At 39.4% G+C, this 21690-nt stretch overlaps 2 protein-coding genes across 4 annotated transcripts in view; one reads left to right on the top strand and one right to left on the bottom strand.

The window, feature by feature from the left end:
* Positions 1-19948, top strand: part of LOC308582823 (uncharacterized protein) — a 156182-nt gene extending 136234 nt beyond the window's left edge. For all 3 annotated transcript variants that reach the window (XM_081186323.1, XM_081186325.1, XM_081186324.1), the window contains exons 4-5: positions 16147-16314; positions 19429-19948. In XM_081186323.1, coding sequence (XP_081042449.1) covers positions 16147-16314; positions 19429-19728 — 468 coding nt within the window. In that variant the 3' untranslated portion in view covers positions 19729-19948. The remainder of the gene's footprint in view (positions 1-16146; positions 16315-19428) is intronic.
* Positions 1-21690, bottom strand: part of UST (uronyl 2-sulfotransferase) — a 119839-nt gene that overhangs the window by 86088 nt on the left and 12061 nt on the right. The gene's annotated exons all lie outside the window — the stretch shown is intronic.

The raw sequence follows: 21690 nt of genomic DNA, 5'->3' as shown, positions 1-21690 counted from the left end.
TAACCTTGCCAAGTTTTAAGTAGGCATAACAAACCAAAACAGAGTATAAAATAGCTTGCTAGCCTTCCTCTCCCTTTGAAATGTGTCCACTGATAAGCTGCGGTTTCATCCATTACCCTCTCCAAATGAAATGAGGTATCGACTTTTTCCCCACAAAGGAAGGCCCTACCCAACCATTACCTCCTTAAAAGTATACAGTTCCTTCAGCTTCCATAGCATATGAGTGGCCAAGTCATGTATCTCCCACCTCCTCTGATTACATATTCTAAGCCTCCTTGACAGGATCTTGCCTGGCAAGGACAGCCCAGTCAATCTCCTTGTAATCAATACCTGCACTGCTTTATCCTATACTACCCTCCAAGGTGTCAAGTGCACTTCCCAGAGTACTTGCACTAACATACAACTTCATCTACCTCACTGGTCCTTGTTCCTTATCCTTCAACCAAATACAAAGGCTAGCACAGTACAGGTGACCATAAAAGCAAGTTTTGCTAGTATAGAACTAGACAGACCAACTGACTGAATCTGTTGCTGATTCTTCTCCTGCTTTCTGTGATTGCATTTGCTTGCTACTTTTTAATACTTGCCGTTTTGTTTTTTAAAATGGTCACACACTACTATGAGCTCCCCTTTTGGTCAGGAAGTTTTGTGAGTTCTAGTCCAATAACATTTGGAGGACCTGCTCTAGGGACTGCACCCTGGCATTTTAATTTGACAGTGCTATGCACAATTTTAAAACTGTGTGCAAATACAAAATTTAACAAATAATCTTGGAAGGCTTGTGTTTAAAAATTAGTTGCTGCTTCCAAACAAATACTTATGAGGGAGTAAACCTCACTGAACACAGCAAAGACCTACTTCTGAATAAATATGCATAGGACCGCACTGTTAAAACTTTCCTCTATTTTCCTGCATGTTATCCAGACCACCAAAGTAAGAGCTTTAATAAAACAGCTAGAGAGTGGGAGAAGATAAGAAAAACTGCATGTCTCTCTAATTTGGCAATAAAGCAGCATCATGAAGATGACAAATGAAGGCCAGATAGTATCATCTGGATATAGTCAGTCAAGTTAGTGAGTCAAGACAAATATATCCAGTGGAGAAAAAATGCATTCCATTTCATGGTAATTACAAAAAATATCCGGGCTAGTCTTATCTATAATAATTACCAGCATTGTTATGACTATTTAAAACCAGAATGCTTTTTAGCTATGCATGGGAAGAAGATAAATATGTGAATGAAAGTTGAAAGCAAGTAATCCTCAAACACATGTTTTGTTTTCACTCTAATGTACTGCTACTATGAAGTCAGTATTAGGGTTGCCATATTTCAAAATGTGAAAATCCGGACACAAATGTTTTGCCAAAGTTGTTGAGCTCCCCCCCACAAAAAAAAACAACAACAAAACTCACCCCAAAAATAAAGTGTTTAAGCTATCTGCTACTTGGGTTGCCATGCGTACTTGACTTTCCCATACATTTCCGCCAGAGACTGTTTCCAACTGCCATATGCTGGCTATGTCCGGGACGTATGGCAGCCCTAGTCAGTACTGAACCAATGCTGAGCTTTGCTAAAGAAGCTGCTTTTATTCGCCTGTGCTACTGTGCTATGCCCCCATCCCCTTGCCACATATGCTAAGCACACAGTGGCTCTCTTGTCCACCTTAAACAGCTCCTAGATAACTGCCTTTTAAGTTAAGAGAAGGCACCCTAATGAGTAGTCTACATAGCACTACCATCTGATAAAGGTCCCCTAACTTTTTAACCCTCTGTCAATAGTTGGGATCAAATGCACAGCAACACCACTGTAGGAAGAAATCAAACTATTTGTGTCAGTCTTCCACAAATCTTTGTTCCAGGTGGACCTCTGCTATAAAATGGTATGACCATATATTGTTTCACCTACCCATTTTGGACTTGCCTCTACTCCTTCTGAAACTATTGAATAAACTGAAGAAACATGCACCTATGATGCCAGGGGTCAAAATGACTCAATGATATAGTGTTTAATATAAGTCTACAGGTGCTTAGTCCATAACCTGTTCTGTCCATTTCATGTGAGAAAGGAGTACAGAGGGTGAAATCCCAACATTTTTCCATTTTCATAAAAGACAAACCATTCACTCCCCTTTACACCACCACAAATGGGACTAGGTCCCAAATCATTTGGAGATTTGTATGTTGGCAACGTCACCTTGAATTGGGTCCAGTAATCTACAGACAGCCAGTGCAGATCCTGCAGGACAAAGGTTTTGTGATATCATAGGAAAATGCCAACCATTACTATAACAGCAGTATTCTACACTAGATGCCGTTTCCAGACCATCTTTATAGATAACACAAAATAGAATTTATTACAGTAATATGGATGAGAGGGTACTAAAGTATGAATAATGTAGCCCAGTTATCTTTGTCCAGGAATGGTCTTGGCTAGCAAACCAGATGTATCTGGAAATAGATGTTCCTTGCCACTGAAGCCACCTAGGCCTCTAGTGACAAATAGGCCTCTAGTGACAAATAGATCCAGAAGAACCTTCAGACTTCAGGGAGAATGGTGTCCCATCCAGAACAGGCCAAAATGCCCGATTCCCCAAACTAACAGAATATTTATTGAAGCAACAAGTTGATATGGAAAAATCTGCTGGTGGGGTAACCTACATACGTGGGTTTATGTATGCGCGCTCTCTCTCTCTCTCTCTCTCTCTCTCTGTGTGTGTGTGTGTGTGTGTGTGTGTGTGTGTGTGTGTGTGTTGCATGGGGCCCTAAGAGCATTAGTCAACCCTTAATGTGGTTCTGAAGCCAAAAAAGGTTAGCCATCCCTGTCTTAAAATCTTTATATAGGCTGCTTCACAGAATAATCTGGAGGGCTTTTTACCTGCTGTGACTACAATTCACCCCGGGGCGAGGGAGTGTTGCAGGCAGCCCAGAAAAACAACCCATACTATCAAGACTGAATCTTCTGCAAAGACCAGAATATTTAGAGTAAAATGATGTAATTGCCATGTATCAGTCAACTCTGAATATACCATGCATGCACAATTGTCACACAGTTGGTGTGGGGTATGCAGGCTGCATAGTGGCATCTGGATCGGGATAAACATTAATAGAAGCAGCTGCAGATCCTGGAACATGCACACATGTGTTCCAAAATCCACAGTGAGCACTACTCAGTAGGAACCCAGCTACTGACTAGAACTTCACTGAAGTATTTATTGAGAAATCTAGTGAACACTTTTGTTTTGTTTTATAATGTGTATTATTATGAAGATATATTTCTAAATATTTAAAACTGAAATGTTTTTGTTATGCTTAGGATGAAGAGAATTATCTGCATTACCAACAGGAAATTTGGAAGCAGATGATTTCGGGAGCCCTTGCTTTATTCAGGGCTTGTTTGTACATCCTTGCCAGTTGCATTAGTTTTGATAATGGTACTTAAGGGTAATTAAGGTTAATGTAGGATGACAGATATTTGCTTTGATCTGCAGAAAAAAATGTTACTGAAAAAAATGTATTTATTTCACTGCATTTAAATCCTGCCTTTCTTTTGCCATTGTTGTAAACAAATTATAAATGATTTTCATTCAAGTTCTCTTTAAATGGCAGTATGGTGTAAGCCTTGGAAGAATTTGATAGTTGGGAACCTGTTTCTTTTATGTTGCTGACAGATCGGTGAGTAAAATTTCATCAAGAGATTAGACAGACAGATGCACTTGGATCCAGTCAAGTTTAGCTGCTTGCTTTATTTTGGGGATTTGGAAGTGCTCAAGCCAGCCTTAACATTTCACAATGCAAACAATAATTACTTAGACAGGCTCTCTATTTCTTTCTGCCTCTCTTTCCTGTTTTTGTTTAGTTTGAAGAACCACAGAAGTATGTCATTGCTATGCCAGAATCCTTCAGTAAACCTTTAACACAGAGACAGAACTCAAACTCTGCCACTGATCATACCCTTTGTAAGAAACCTCTTCAAGTATGCAAACATCAGTATTAAGTAGGCCATCTCCACATAGCAAGCGGAGCGCAATCTCAGCTTCTTGTGACCATCGTGCACACTTACAGTGAAGACATTAGCTAACTTACTTAGAAGGCTCAGTGGCCTGCAATAACAACTCTAACTTCTGAGCTGTCTATACACAGAAATTAACTACAACCTAAGTGCTCTTCCACACTTTTACTTGTCCCGCCACTTTCCCCCAAGAAAACCCACCATTTAGCACTGAATCAGAATAAATGTGATTCAGTTTTTCTGCAGACTGACATTTGTTCCAATTCAGCAGTAAACAGTGGGTTTTCCTGCGGAAAGAGGTGGAAATAATGAAAAACTACTCAGACAGTAGGGGACAAGCAGAAAACCTCTTGTAAGTGTGGACTAACCCTAAAGCAAATGAAGAGATTGAAACAGGAAATATTGGTCTCCCAGAATGAAAGGCAAAGAGAAAAGATCCTAGGTGAGAGCTGGGGTTGCCATAAGTCATCTTTTTCCAGGACACATCCTCTTTTTCATAGTTAAAAGTAGAAGTTGGCAAATGTGTCCTCTTTTTTGCTATTCAAAATATGGCCACCCTACCTTCCATGGGTGGGTGGTAAGAGTTCAGAACTACCTTTAAGAAATGACTCTTTCTGTAGCGTTTGGTTTTTTATTTACATTAGTTTTCTATATGTTATTGCATCATGAAAAAACTTGAATAAAAATCTTAATGCTAAAATGAAGATTGAAACATGAAGTGATACAAGGAGCTTCATCTCACTTCTCTTTCAACATCTTGCTAAATAAGAAACAGATTCTGTGATTCTGCTATACCAATAGCATCACCTGCTCCATATACACCTGTTCATTCCTACCTGCCTTGTTTCCTTGGTTGCTCCTCTTTGCACATATCCACTAGAGTGGGAACAACAGGGGAGGGGAATAGTGGTGGGAGTTTAAGAGGTCTGTATGACCCACACACTACTTATTTAGGCACAACCACTTTTGGGGTTTTAATCTAGTATTTTGATATGGACAAAGTTCCTCTTTCCCAGCAAAGCACCTTAAGTCTGTCTGAGTAATACCAGAGTAAAACAAAGAAGGCAGACCATGAGCAAACATGAAGAAAAACCAAACAAATATTTTTAAGAAATCCCCGTACTTGAAACACAAAAGACATTCCTTGCTAAAGTCAGGATTTTATATTTTTAATTTCCTGTTTGGCACAGGCATACTCTTTTTGGATGACCATTATTTATAGAAGGATTATCTAAAGAAAGAAGAGAACCACTCTCATAATCTTCTTGCCACTCCACATAATTGTTGGACTCATATTGACAAAAACATCAGTGGTCTTCAGCTAAAATTAGACTTTTCTGAGTTTATTTGGCTTTTCAAAAGAAAATCCACTGTTGGGTCCACATTTATTATAACAATTATTAATTACTATAATTATTGGTAGTAGCTGTTGTTCTAATCTATGGAATTTAGTTGCTGAAACTGCTGATATAGAATATTTTGGTAGTCAGTAGTAGAAGAAATGCAGACTACCAAGATAATCTACCATAATGAGAACTTTCAACAACTGCGTAAGTGCCAATTTTTTTTTATGCAATCGATGTTGGTGCAGGGAGGGGGAAGCACCTGTCATTCAACAGTTGCATGTACGCCTTATAATTAGATTATATTCCAATTACTGAAATAACGTAGGTCAACTAGAGCAACAAAAGCAGCCCAAAATAGAGGTAGTCCATAAGGTCCACAGGTTACCTTTGGCTAACAGAAGTGCTTCCCCAAACCCTTGGGTCTTCTGTAATCCAGGAAATCCTTTCTTCCTAGAATTCAGTGGAAACTATGGTATGTTTTAAATTAAACAACAAGCAGTCTGACCTTGCACAATCTTATTCAGCTTGTACCTTTCAGATCCGTTTTGCCAACTTATAAAGCACTCTGTTGTCTGCATATTATGGCCCAATCGAATGTATTCTGCATGAATTTACTAAGCACATACTGGGTATCTTAGAATGTGCAGTACCACACTGGCATCATGTCACACATTACTCAATACTTCTAAGTTTGTCCATGTTTCCCAAAAATTGAGTATTAATATATGAAACTGAAAAATTTAAATATTAAACAGCTCTTAAAGTGGATTCACTAAACAGCTCTTTCCCAACTGAACTGCCAATGAGCAAGCCAGTGTATGGACCACTTCAGTCACTACAAACATGGTTGTTTCATATACGAGGATCTGTCAGGGAGTCTGTAGCAAATAGAAGATGTGGCAGGTGGCTGAAGAAGATGAACTAGGAACAAGCATGCTGGGGCAAGGTCTGGGCCAGTTGTAGCTGTCCATTACAGCTGCCCATTGTTTAACTTCTGCAGGGCAGCATCACCCAGGACAATAAGTCTGGGGCCAGATTATCTGCTTTGGTTGCTACTAGCTCTCCACTGGCACAAGAAGAGGGCTACCTCTTACCCTAAACCAGGCCAGTCCAACATGTGACCCAAGGTCCACATGCAGCCTTCAAAGCCTTTTGGGTGGCCCTCAGCAACATTCGAAACACACACCTGGCACCCTCCCAAAGCCAGGTAAAGGAGGTGCGCTGGGCTTTGGGAAGGAGGAGTGAGGGATCCAACAGGGTCCTAGAGTCCTCCCTCCTCCTTCCCAAAACCTAGTTGGTGCTTTCCCTGCCAGAGCTTCATGCCTCCTTCCCAAAGTCCAGCAGCTGGGTCAGCCAGCTTTGAGAAGACAGCACAAGGGCTGGAATGTGTGTCAAATTTTGGGCTCTGCCACAAAAGCAGTGTGCAGCCCGCAGATTCCATATTAAAGTACTCTTGTGGCCCACTTGGCATGAAAAGTTGGACCGACCTGGCCTAAACCCATGAGAACTTAAATGGGCTGCTGAGACAGTGGCTGATGTTTTAACCAAAACTCTGAGGTTACGGAGTGTTAGTTCCCTTCCCCGCCAACTTCACTTCCACCACTTGCAAAACAATAACTGATTTGGAATACTACTTATGCAGGTGCAAAAGGATAAATAAAAGGGAAATGTGAAGCTGTAGGGAAAGGAACCAACAGTCCTCCTTCCCTAGGAAAGTGAGAGAGAATGAGTACCGGTATGTATAAGAGAGAGAGTGTATAAGTTTTCAGTACATGCAGTTGAGGGTAGGAGAAAACCTTTTATTTATTTACATCCTCCCCCATTCAGGATGGTTTATAGCATATTAAAAACCAGAAAATACACATGAGGGGAAGAAGCAGTTAAACTGTCTGCCTCCTCATGAGTAGTCCAACCAGCAATCAGACAGGATAGGCTGCACCTGAATAAGGGTAAGGCTGGTAGGGGCTATAAGTTGTCATGGTGGGGTTGATGTTGGTTTTAAGTCTCAAAAGAATCCCAGGAAGCGGGTGAGAAAAGGAAACCCCTGAGGAAGGCAGAGTACTATAAATAAAGTGGAGTGTTGCGTGGCTTTGCTTACTTTCTCCCCGCCCCCATGAGCAGGGCTTCCCTATTCTGAGGAGAAGATGGGAGGAAAGGTAGTATGTGCTTGTCATAAACAAGGACAGCTGCCTAAACACTGTGGGGTCTGTAGGGTCTGAGACCCCGGGTCTGTAAGACACATATAAAATAGAACTGAACAAGAGACTGTTGAAAGCAGATAACACAATCTAGAAAACAAGGCATCTATTCAATAAATCTCAGCCTGGAAGGCCGAATGCTTGCCAAAAATGAAACCTCTTAACAAGCTGGCAGAAGGCCAAGAGGACCTCTCCAGGTGGGGACTTCCAGTTCCTGGGCACAGCCACAGAGAACGTCCTCAGTCACATCCAAACCAATAGTTCTCTGCCATGACTCGTACAGAACTGGTATACTTCTGTAAAGTAATATATTTCTGTTTTCAAGAGTCTTCCTTGCACAACAAAAATTGGTACTTTTCTTTCCACTGGGAAAATACTGCTAACACATTTCTGACCTCTTAGCTTATTTCTACAACTTTGCTTCTCTTTCATCCCTACTACTCCCAAATTTCTCCCAGATGATGCCTTCTTTTCTCATTAGCTTCACATACACTTTTCAGTGCTCTGCTACCTGTTGGCTATTTTCTGTGGCATAAATTCCCCGTTTTATATATTATTAATTTTGTCGTGATTCAAACAGTACAGTAGCACCTCGGTTTAAACTTCAGGTTGTGAAAGCGGCAAACCCGGAAGTGTTCCGCCGCGCGTGCATGCGCAGAAGCGGTCTGCTGCCGCGCACACATGAGCAGAAGCAGTTCCTCCGGTTGCGGAAACCTCAGGATCCGACCGGAGCTCCAGAACTTATCCCGCCCGCAACTGGAGGTACCACTGTACACTATTCAATTTTCCTGGAACTTAATAAACTATGAAACTACAATCTCTTAGTAGATCACATTAAGAATTGCATACAGATTTGCTACCAAGAATTATCTTCTAAACAACTCAGCCACAGGAATTTGTTTGTAATAAGGCCTCCGGCATAATAGTATCCTAGTACAGAGTCATAGAACTGTAGAGTTAGAGGGGACCCCGAGGGTCATCTAGTCCAACCCCCTGCAATGCAGGAATATCATTAAAATATCCATGACAGATGGCCATCCAACCTATGCTTTAAAACCTCAAAGAAGTAGGGTCCACCATCTCTCATGGGAGTCTGTTCCACTGTCAGTTCTTCCTGATGTTTAGTCAGAATCTCATTTCTCGTAACTTGAATCCATTTGTTTGGGTCCTACTCTCTAGAGCAGGAGAAAACAAGCTGTTCCTCCATGGGACAGCTATTTGGATATCTGAATATATCTCCTCTCAGTCTCCTGTTTTCCAGACTAAATGTACACAACTCCCTCAACCGTTCCTCAAAAGGCTTGGTTTCCGGACCCTTGTTCATCTTGGTCCTCTGCACATGTTCCAGATTGTCATTGTCCTTAAATTGTGCTGCCCAGAACTGGACATAGTGTGGTCTGACTAAGGCAAGAATAGAATGGTACTATTACTTCCCTTTAACTGGGATACTATATTTCTGTTGATGGTGGTCTAGAATCAACAGAAATACAGCTTTTCCCCCCTGCTGCTGTATCACACTGTTGATTCATGTTAAGTTTGTGATCTACTAAGATCCCTAGATCTTTTGAATAATTTGTTTCCCTCTGATACATTAGAAGCTAAACGCACTTTCTGGGACTGATCATGAAGGCATGCCTCATCTGTTTGCTCTAGTGCTGGGATTGTAACACAACGGATGAACCATAAATTCACAGGTTGTGGTTGTTGTTTTTTTAAACACATTCTAGTCTTACAGTCACAAGGTTAAAAATAATTAACCTATTTGCAAAAGTATATTAGTTGCTCTTCCACTATTTGCTCAATATTAAAAAAAGAATAAAACCTAAAAATGCAATAACCATCATAATCACATAGATGTTTTATAGCAAAAGAAGCAGTGAAGATGTAATTAGAAAGTCTTTGAAGGAAAAGGAGTATTTACTAGCCAGCAATGGTGCAAGGTAAGAATCCACTGGAGGCTACCGAACTGCCTTGTGTACTACTTGCCAACCTTACTTTACATATAGATGTCACACAGAGAACATCATATCATTTAATATCACAACATCCTGATTTATTACTGTATACTAAGCAAATTTTTGCCATTAAAAAACAAATTATAATATAAGTTAGTTTTAACAGAAGAAGCATAAGTAAGGCTCCTTTGTTTCTGCGTTTAGCATAATTTAAGAACGATTTAAATAACTGAAAATATTAAACTTTGAATGGTTTCATAATGAGCTAAGTAGAATGAAATAGAATCTAGTCCTAAACACCCTACTTGGAATCACATCTTGCTAGTTTTATTGCTGGTTTTAATGAGTTCCACTAAAATTTATTATGTATTTATTATGTATTTAGGATCAAAGAGGAAAATCTCCAAAAACGGTTGGCAGGTATGTAAACAGACAAACAGAATTTGCATGAAACTGCAGGGCACAATTTGCTTTGGAATATGTTCCACTGAGGATGCTTTCTATGAGAAGCTTTGATCTTTGGTACTTCAGCCACACACAAAAATCATCCATGTGTCTACAAAAAGGATAATCTGAAACCTTAGAAGTGCTTCCTAGCTTTAATGAGCATAAAGCATATAAATCATAATCCGTCATAACGAAGCCTTTACAAAAAATGATATATGTATGTACAATGTATGCATGTTGATGAACTGTGACAAGTCAACTTGGGGTACAGAATTCTTTCCAGCTAGGTTTTTTAAGAAAACAAAAACAAAAAAATGTATGAAACAAGACTACAATATTGCTTTATTTATCTGTTTGGCTACCTGCCCAAAGTCCCACCTCTTCTCCTGAAAAGCATGGCCTGAGCCACCCACCACTAAAACTTTTATGTCTGAATACCCAATTTGCTTGCCACCCACCAAGACTTTCTGAAGAGAGCTACTAGCAAACATTCCTTGGTCATTTAATCAAGGGAGAGTAATCTCACTGCCAACACTTAAAGTAGCAACTAGTCATCAAATGGAGTTGAACGTCTGCTTAATCCTCATGCCTACTTCTTAAGAAGGAAAATACAGTCCTTACGTAAATCAACAGTAACTGCAGATAAAAGCAGTTTTGTGTCACCAGTTAATATACACACCCCACTGAATATTCATCCTTCTGTATTAATGCATTTTCTATGACATCTTTTTACAACATAAAGACATTTCAGGTACAGACTACGCAAACTGGAGGGCTATTTTATCTTGCACACATTTAAAGTGTGTGTGTTATAGTGGAGAGTGAGCTGGGCAACTGCTTTTGCTGGACTTCCTTTCCTTACCCAAAAGGCCATCTAACACCACTTTCTCTGTGGGAAACAACAAGAAAGACAGGCAGGCAGCTGACTTCTGAGTAGCCCTCCCTAACCTGGTGCCCTCTAGAATCTGATGGTTTGGACTACAACTCCCATCCTCCCTGGCCATTGAGCTATGCTAGCTGGGAGTGAAGGGAGTTGGAATCCAACAACATTTGAATGGCCATAGGATTCCCATCCCTATACTAGGGAAACAGTCATTTCTGGTTTGGCTCTACCATCATAGAAACACTTCCCAATGAAGTCCAATACAAAATTGTTAACTGATCTGCTGAAACATTTTTCCTAGTCTCCACTATTTTTCTTTTAATTTTTGAATCAACTTCTACATGTGTCTTGAGAATGGTTCAGCCAACCTTATAGTAGAGCCTTTGGGTTTCTAATGCAATTTCTAGAAATACAGGTTTTTTCCAACCTTCAACTATAAGCTAACTGTTATTTTAGTGAGATTTTATGGCAATTTTAGGTAAAATGAACTGGTGGAGGATGAGCTATTAAAACCTAAAATAAATGTTAAAAAACAAAACATGACAAGCTGGACTGTCTCACAATAAGGAAGTCACCCAGAACATTAATTAATTACTCAATTATCTCTTTTTGTTTTTTTCTATTACCTGCCTCCTCTTACTTTTCAAGGGGGTGGGCACACAATGAAATTGCTTCCCATTATTCAGAATGACTAAAGGGAAAACACACAAAAACTCCTCTCAGTAATCACATTCAGATGAAAATGCAGAACACAGATGATATGGAAAGTGAATTGGTTATTACCGAAGCTAATATAGCAGGAGCATATTTTGCATTTATGAAGTACGGTACATGCAAAAAAAAAAAAAAAAAAAAAAAAAAAAACCTAATCACAAACCCCGCTCTCTCCCTCCATTCCTGAATAGCAGGGTGTTTTCTCAAATGTATTCCAACATTCTCTGCTGCCAGATATTGATGGAAGACTTGTTTATCATTGTTTCTCTTTACTATTCCGCAAACTTCTCATAAATTGCCATATGAACATATTTTCTCTACAGCAAAAAAGTTGTTACCCCTGCCCCAGCTTTGCCTTGCTTTTACTTTAACAAGGCAGTTTTAGTTCCTGTTAAAACAAGACCATGTCATACCTATCCTTCACATAAGAATGCAGAAATTGGCTTCTGTTTGAATAGTGTAGGAGATGATAGTCACCAATTACTCCTTCCCCTGCAGTGCCCTGTACCTATTGCTAAGCTGCTCTGCTGGGTTGGGAAAGACTGGAGTAGCAGGAATCCTTCCATCTATTAGACCCCTCAGAGCCAGGGCACTGAGGCCGACAGAACAGCCATTTGTCTAAGGCCAGGTCATAACAGCAAAGGTGCACTTTGAGTAGAGGGAACACCTCACTATACCAGCTCATAGTTCAGCTTATCATTATTGGCCAATAGTAAATCTGAGAAATGGCTGAACCATTCAGATAATAATTTCATGAAGTGAACTTTCGCAAACATGTTGATTAATAGCTAGGGATAAATGAATTTGTAAATTTCAGTTTCTCTCATATTCTCTTTTCCCCGGTCTTCAGTTTGCCACATTTCAGTCTGTGAAAAGTCCTCAAAAATGTATCAGCATTTCAGTGCACATATCTTCTAATATACCAATTTTTGCAAGCAATTTGCACTTATATAAATGCGTTTTTGTATTCACTAATATGTGGGTTTTTATGTGCACTTCCTAAATATACACATTCTGTGGATGGATCACAACTGCATCACAAAGTTAAGATTTGCATATAGTTTGGGGAAATGCAAATTAGGTAGATTCACACTGAAATCTCAACCAAACCATATTTCTCCCTCATCATTCCTCACAGCTATATGTTATGAACAAGTGTGCTAGTGCTATCTTTGTTTGAAAGGTTGATGTAGTTCTGGTTATGTTTTATGGGGGAAAATAAACAAATCATTAAAAGAAAACCCGGTACTCTGCCAAGGTCCTGTACTTCAAATACCATCATGCTATTTTTTTTTTTTAAAAAGGTGTACAAATAAGCCCCAATTGTTTGGATAAGAGTTACCAAGTGAAGTCAACCACTTTCTTAATTTACTGTAGCTCTTTTGACAGCAAGAGTGATCTTTTAGTATGAATAGCACATCAGAACTACTTCCTAAACAGTGAATGGTTCCTGTTCTCCCATTAAAGAAGGGACAAGATTAGTACATATTTCTACATGCTTTGCGTGGATGAAAGCATGCTTATGTGTGCACTAGCACATGCACAGAAACTGAGAGTAGTGTGTGTAGATTTTTAAAAGTGATATATCAAGAAATGCCCCTCCCTGAAACCTTGATCATTTGATGATCAAAGACTACCAATAAAATAATTTGCTGTGACAAAGCACTACATCAAACTAGGAACAGCTTGGGACCAGTTTACTTGTGGGATCACCTTTCCCAGTCAACCATTTCAATCTATAGAACTGGCACTATTAAAGATGCCACACAATGCAGTGTGGAATGCAGTTGTCAGAAACTGAACTTGTAGCATGGCAGGACCTATACTTCGGAACTCTGCCCATTTACATCAGGCTGTACCTTCACTGTCCTCTTCTCAACATCTTGCTTTTGTTTAGACAAGCCTATCCAGACATGCAGATGCTGATGTGTTTTAGTATTTTTTTTGCTGTTAACATTAATCATCTCTAAGTATTTTCAATTAATTTTAATGGCTTTTAAGAATAATTTTAATATTTCTTGTTAAACTGCTTAGTGGTTTCTCTACAATCAAGTAGCATATAAATTACTACAAAAGTAAACTATGAAGTAGCTATCTCAATGCATATTTAACTGATCAACCAGTCGTATGAACACAAACACTTAAATGTTGTTACAAAGCAACATCATATGAATAATCATAATAAGCAAACATTTAAAACACTATTTATAGAAGTGGTTTCCATTCCTTTCCCCCTCCCAAGTCAACACACAGTGAAAATATTGCATCTTTGCCTTATTATGTAGGTCTACACCTTGCCTTCACGCCACTTTAGGAAGGTGTAGTCAAAAAACATTTTCCTTTTTCAATCAAACACTATGTGTGTGTATTTTGGCACCACAAGGAATTTTTGCAGAAAGAAGGAGACCACCTGTGAGTTATTTTCATTAAACAGGCTCCTAATCCTCTCATGCATGTTAGAAACATTGGTCTACTTTAATAGCTGCTATAGTACACAGAAAACAGAGTTTAAGCCTTTTCTATTTTGACAGGTGACAAACTAAGATCAGATACATAATGGATTACATCAAAATATGATAAAAAGACAATTAGGTCACTGCAGGGGAAAATAACTCATTATTTTTTAAAAATAAAAAATCCTTTTAGCAGACAGCCAATACAGCCCCCAGATTGGTTGTGTTTTATATCTATCACACATTAAAAGGAAAGTTATACATCCATGCAAAAAAACATAGTTGTGGTTTTCACTCATAAAAAAATTCAATAGTTTCATAGAATATAACAGCTGCTGAAACAGCCACAAACATCAATGGTGCCTTTTAAATGTATTTTACCACAGAATATTTCAATCCCTATCTTTGAATCATGACTACTGTATGCCAAGAATGTATCATAAAATAAGGAGGAAGCCCCACATACTAAAGCCTAGGCGTCTTGACATTTTAATACTGTGATTTCATGGGATGGTTTACCACGAAACACTACGTTGTGTTTTCTCCATATGCAGCTTGTCAAGAAGATAGAGAACTTTCCACCCTATTCCATTAGCATGATAATCAGAGCCATTTCATATGCTACAATTTCAACATGTATATGTTACAGACCAGTGACATGTACCTACTAAAACTATAACATTTTGCTTCCCACTGCTTCAGGTGCACAGTACAAACATGCACCGTGGATCTGAACTAATCATGGCTTTCTGCATCCTGTTTTCGCAGGGTACATTAGTTGAAATGAATGTGTGCTACAATGTCAGTAAATATGCAATGTGTAACATATTCTCTCTAAAATTTGAATGTGTAAAAACAGCCCTGTGAATGAAGTTGCTGGCAGAACCTAATGAGAGGTTACTATTAACTCTTTTTGTTTTGAAACATGAATGGTTTTATCAGATAAGCTTGCTGCATTATTTGATTTCAGTCCATAACCTGAGTTATTTTATGGAGATGAGAACCAGCTAGAGTATGAAAGTATGTTGATGGAAAACACAGTGTCCTGTTTTCGTTTTCAAATAACTTTACTTGTTATGTTATGGTTTTTGTCTTTTTAAAATAGCTTCCATAGTATAATTGCTTTATGCCCCTGCACATAATTACCAGAAAAGCCACCATAATCAAACTGTACTTTTTTGGTACTGTATGAGTCAGCTCAAGTCTGAAGAACATTTAAACAGCACTGAGCAGCTAAGGGCCCTGATGTAACACAAGGTTTTTCTCTAAAATTTCGATATTGCATATAGAAACAAACAAAAATCTGGGAGAAGGTATACAATATGGGGGGGGGGAGTTGTGTGCATGATTGTATATGAAACTGCACTGTGCGCAAACTAGTTCAATAAGACCCTAAAATTGCTACAAATGTTGTGGAATATTGGCTCAGTGGAGAAACAGACTAGCTTGATTATCAGATACAGTATAGACTTGCAACTGTTATGTTTCTGCAATAAAATGGACACAGTTTCTGATTTAAAAGAATCAAAGTCTATTTGCCGTTTTACAAGTGTGTGGTGTTTTTTTTAAATGTTAACACTTACTAAACTGCAAAGCAGCCAAATGTTCTTTAAATATCTTTCCGAATTGAATGGAGACATAGCGGATAAAAGCAATTTTAAAAACAGAAATACCGGTATTTGGAATATATGCTGTAGTATCGAGACAGAAAAGATTGATGATATAATCCTGTGCACACCTTCCTGGAAATAAGTCCCACTGAACACAATGGGACTTACTAATAAAACATGAGGAACTGTGGTAGCTTTCGGAGGGCTTTGTTGACCTCGTGCAGGAAGAAGTGGAAGAGCTAACTGAGGGCCAACAGGTATTGACTGTTGAAGAGCTGGAAGAACTGATCAGATTAAATTCAAAATGTGAGGATGAGGATGGCAAGCATGAGCCAGCAAGCTGGAACCTGAATTATTATTATTTTCCAACTTTCCAAGTCATAAAACATGCAAATGATCTGACTGCAGAGTTTTGCACAGCCTCAGAATAATCCATGGGATTACAGGCACTCTGAGACCACACTCTGAGATTAAATGTTTAATGAACTCATGAAATAACAGCAGCTGCCAATTACCATGTTCCTCACACAGAAACCTGCAGCAGAGCCAGCAGCAGATGTGCCCAGGCAACTCATGTCTGAATCTGAACCACAGCCAAGCACTTCTGGATACTACTGGTCAAATCCCCTGGTCCTCATATCATCTGCAGCAGTGAAGAACAGAAGGAAGAAGGCTGAGAGCTACATTTGTCCCTCACCAGTAAGTGCAGCAATTTTTAACATGTTTTTAAAATTGTTTTCAAGAGGAGGGGTGGTTACACAATTTTGCTTATACGTGCAATGGCCAGGAACGTAACCCCAATGTAAGATGCAAGTTACCTGTACTGCCATTGTTATATTAAATTAACCTATCATTAAAAGGGGGGAGGCAAGACTTATTTTGGTCTTGTTTCCAGTTGTTTTAATCTCAAACTTCCACGTTTATTGCCCACTGCAGGTAGAGTGGCCTGAATTATAGCCAACTTGCAAAAGCAATCTGTTTCACCACATAAATCTACATCACCATTTCCATGAAAACAAATTAGAGAATCCCTGGCCTGTTAGAACTACACTGGAGGGAGAAAAAAAAAGATAACCAAGCCTGTAGCATTCTATCCCTGGAAAAGTAAAGAGGGCAAGGATAGTATCATACAAGGTCATGCCATCTAGACATAATCATATTCCTTTCTAATTGGATCCTGCAGGGTCTTGAAAAAGTCAGCTTTTGTTTAAAATCCTCCAACTATTGCAGCTGCAGAAATAAGCCTGGGAACTTAATGGGATATACCCTAAAGGTACAACACACAGACAGCAAAAAAAAATTAAGAGCACCAGATTTATTGTGTTTTCAAACATTTTTGTAAGAATTGGAGTTAAGCAATATCAAAATATTTCCTTGCAGCTCTTTGGGTTCTACTGGGCTTATTTAGAAATAATAATACCTGCAAACTATTCTGAAACAGAAAAGTAAGCTCACTTTACAGAAGTGGTGTAAATTAAATGCTCATTAAAACAATGATCAATTTTAAAAGAATTCCCTTTGGTAAATTTCAAAAATGTCACCACAAAGCTCCCATCAGCCATGCCCATAATATACTTACACTAGTTTTTAAAGGGCTCAGATGAAATAATGCTTTCTGATTTTGTACTGTCTCAGGTTTACAACTCAAAAGTTACAAGCATGTCAGTTCCTTGGCCGCCCTTCCTTTCAATCCCTTAGCCTCCTCTCTCAACTCTTTATGGTTAAGAGCACACAGCCCTCTATCTTGAATACGTGTGACCCTTTCTGACAGTCCCTGGCCTCACACTTTCCTGTATTAGCAAGCCTGGATTCAAGTAGCTGTTTAACTATGATGCCCACTGAACAGTTTTCAGCCAGCCACCACATCTACCCTTGACTAAAAACACTGAATTTGTCATTTCTGTTACTGCCAGAGCACAATGAGTTGACATTTCTACTAAACTTTCCTGTCGGCCCCCAATCCCCAATGATTAATAGCCAACTTACAACCTCTGAAAAGTTAGGGTTTTTCTACTACAATATGTACAGTTTTGCTAATTTAATCACATGCTGTTCAGTCTGCAATTTGTTAAGGCATTTGCCTAAACGTAAGAACACTCAAAGTGAGGATAGAGGCAGAGGTTGCACACATAAGCTCTTCCCCCAACATCCTTGTGTTCATCATGATCCTTCTTAGTCCTCAACCTTCCCCATGTTGCTTTGAGTGACTTCTATTTGTGTTCACTTCAAAGCATGCAATCAAGAACCTTGTTAGAGCAGGGTCCCTGGTCATGGGGAAGAGTCTACTTCTGTTCAAGCAAATGTGAGTAGAAACACCCCTGCAGTCTATGCAGCAAAGGTCAGTTGGGGAGGGGCAATGACTAAGACATACAAGGAGGTTTGGGCCATGCAGGCGCACCACTGCCCCCACCCACACTTTGAGTGTTTCCGTGTTCAGGTGAAAGTCTAAACATGCCTATTGTCTACTTGATATCATCTACAAGCCATTCACTCCTGCCTCCAGATCATCTGATCAACACTGAGCCCAGTACATATCCTTGGGGAGGATCAAATTAAAAATTGTTTTTGAACATTCTTGAATGTGAAACATGGAAATATTGATTTTCATAATTTTCCCATTTCATCTATCAATAAATAAAAATATGAGAACACCTAAACTTTAGCTATTAAGTGTAGGGTTAAACCCTGCTGCATTGGCTAAGCACACTTTTCCCTTTGAGGCACAAGTGTGCACAGCCAGCATAAGACTTCTGCTATATAGCTAATCTCAAGCTTACAACATGACATATGAAAGGGAAAACATCAAAATAAAACTGGTAAAATATACTATATCTCAAATCCAATCACAGTTTTACTGACGCAGATACTATCTGCACTAAGACATCATTTCTGCTTCTGACTCTTTTATATAGTTTGTCATAATCTGCGCTATTCAATAGCTGCCAAATTCAATTGTCAGTACCTTCACTACAGGACTCCGGTAACTACCATAGAACTGTCAAGGGTGAATCCAGTTAAAAATTACTGCTATTCCTATTTAAAACTCTACCACTTTCTCCCAGCCTGCTCATCCTTAATTAAAGTTAATGCAGTAAAATGAACAGTTAGAGGAAGACTTTCTTCTGACAAATTTAATTCCATTTTTCAGATTTCCATTTTGTAGACTCAAACAGAATACTGGTGTCTTAAACACAAGTTCACAGGAGTAGGCAAACTATAAAGGTCAAACTATCCTCAGGGACTGCAGTTTAGAAGGTCTTGTACAATACAACAAGCCTAAATTCCAGGGAAAATAAACCCAAGACAAAGCTGGATAAGTATTAAAATAATGAAATGTATAGCTAATAGTTTTAGGGGGAAACTGCCAAATACATATTTCAGGTTAATTCGGGTGAAAAATAAAGAAAAGACTTACTTGCTGTCTCAGTAGGAAGCTAACATATCAGAATTAGAAAAGTGAAGGCTGCATAAACATCTTATTAAGAAAAATAAATTATTAGTTATAACAAGCACCTTGCCAAAATCAAATTTAACTGGGACTAAATTAAGACTAGAGATGAGAATTATTTTCCTTTCAGACACCCTGGAACAAAATCAGGAGCCTTAAAACTACTTTATGAGGTTGCTCATTGTTATACAGTATGCTTTGTGGTTAATCCCTGAATGAATATAGTTGTTGGCATCCATCTGTCTCAAGAGACAATGAAGTGAAGCTCAAGGAGGTGAAGTCCGACTGATGGAGAACCACAGTGCCTAGTGTGGTAGCAGACACCTCAGACCTGCTGCCTTTTGCAATTTTTTTGCTGCATTTAGCACCAAAGTGACCTTCCTAGGATGCTGCAAGCCTGGGCAGTGTGTATGGAGGACCTGGGTTGCCCAGATGACAAGACCCCCCCCCTCGGCTTCGCTGATGTGGTCCTAAAGGAAAGCAGAGCAATACGTTTGGCACCAGCTTGGCTGCAGTACAAGATGCCATCCAACCATCTTCGGGACTCCACTCCGGATTTGTGTAGGGTTTACTCCCTAGCCTTTTCTTCTCCAGAAGAGGTATCGCAAGGCAGCAGGTACAGATTTTTCCTCAGGGTTTACTCCCAAAACCTCTCTCACAAATGAGTATAGCTGTAAGGCAGTGGAGGGTTGGGCTAAGAGTTTCATTCTCATAGATGGACTACCTTCCCTGGTTGATAAGCCCCATCTGCCCCTCATTTCCCTCCACAAGATGTGCAGTAGCCACCTTCTTGACCACTGGACCCATTATGTGTCTTGTCCGCTCAATCTGCGAACAACGTAACTTCGTTGTTTCATACCTCCCACATGCCCCATTATCATATTATAAAGTAGTTGTGTTCTATGTTATAAATCAAGCACTGCTAGGATTTGTTCCTGTTTGTTTTCCAATGTATTTCTTATGAATAAAAATATTCAGCAATTTTTTATTATGAAAGTGTGGCCCAGAGAAAAAAGTTTGAGACTCACTGTCCTAAACCATTGTTTTCAACTCTAATTGGCAGCCAGCCTCCACGGTTCTCAGGCAGAAGTCTTCTCTATCACCTGACACTTGAACCTTTCAATAGGAGTTGAACCTGAGACCATCCACATGCTAAATGTGTGGTATAGCATTGAGTTATGGACCTTCCCCATTAGTTTATGCCGGTCAAATTCCCAAACTTATTATCGCAACTGGAAAGGACAAACATTTTAAGCAGAAGCAGAGATTTTCTGGATGTCCACTTCCAATCAAGAGATAGTAATACCAGGAGAATTTAGCTTTTTATAACTTTTTATAACATTACTGTTTGCTGGGAATTAAGGGCAGCTGGGAAACCCCTTTAGTAACTAGCAGACTAAGTGCATCCTCCTGCCAAGTTAAAAATGGTGGCAGTTCTCCACCTTCACCCGGGTAAAGAACAGAAATATTTGTATGGAATAAAAAGAACTATGCTATAACCACAGGTCTGTCTGGAACAGCGTTAAAGGTCACATGCCTATGAGATCAAGCACACAAGGGCTTAGATTTTGTTTCGTTTCTGAAGTTAAAGCAGAGAGGTTAAGAGAAAAGGGGAAGGAATACATTTTATTTTTTATTTGCAGAACTAATTTGGAGCGCTTCCCTGAGCAAGAGCCAAACGGAACTACTAAGACTGTCATACTGGCACTTTCTTTGAAAATACAGACCATAAATTTTGGTTTGTGATGCCAACCATAATTTTCAGAGGAATTAGTAACTACTTTCAAAAACAAAACTGTTAGGCTTCAGTTAGGGTTCTTTTAACACTTCTTACATGGAAACAAACTCCCAGTTATGAAGTTGAATAATATATTTTGCCAAAATGCCCATTGTATTATGTTTGTAATCCAAGATTAGCAACAAGCATGGATGAAATATTTTGCCAGTAGTTCACATTTGTCCATCCCTAGTTGCAAATGTAAAGCCAGGCTGGGGCCAGATGTATTAGACTGAGGAAACTACTTCTTCTAGCTCCTGCACTTTGGTTTCTTTCTTCAATCCAGTCTTCTCTGGGGAAGAAAGAAAGAGAAGCACTGGAAGAATGGAAAGAAGACTATCATGGCACATGAGGAGAGCTCTTAACAGTGATGCATCTGCTCATGGCCTGTTAGTTACTGAAGTTCTTGTGCACATTAATAAGGCATGTAAGCCTCTGATGATACACAGCTCTGTTCAAAGAACACTGCCCTATCTGTGAGTGCTTGCTTCTCCTACTGGCTGGCATAACGCAGAGAGGGTGAGTCACTTTCACCAATTGTTCTCTGCACTTCTGTGTAACTTTTGAAAGGCATTTTCATACCACACTACACCAGTTAGCTTCTGGACTATTGCTAGTTTTGGGTGCAAATGAATCACATAACCGCAGTTCCCATGCTGCAACCCTCCAGCCCTCACATGGAGGGGAAGGGCCTCAAGTAATGATCAAAGATTCCATGTCAGTTCATATGGGGAGAAGTGGTCCTTGAGGTATTATAGTCCTGAGCTGTTTAAGGTTCATAACATCATCTGCTTAATGCAACATTGCCCTAGCTCCCCGCAGACAAGCCAGAATGAGTGATAACGAACCT

Source organism: Podarcis bocagei (assembly GCF_964188305.1).
Source record: "Podarcis bocagei genome assembly, chromosome: 3".
Classification (NCBI taxonomy): Eukaryota; Metazoa; Chordata; class Lepidosauria; order Squamata; family Lacertidae; genus Podarcis; species Podarcis bocagei.
Note: the sequence above shows the minus strand (reverse complement) of the source record. Positions and strands in the feature narration are given on the sequence as shown.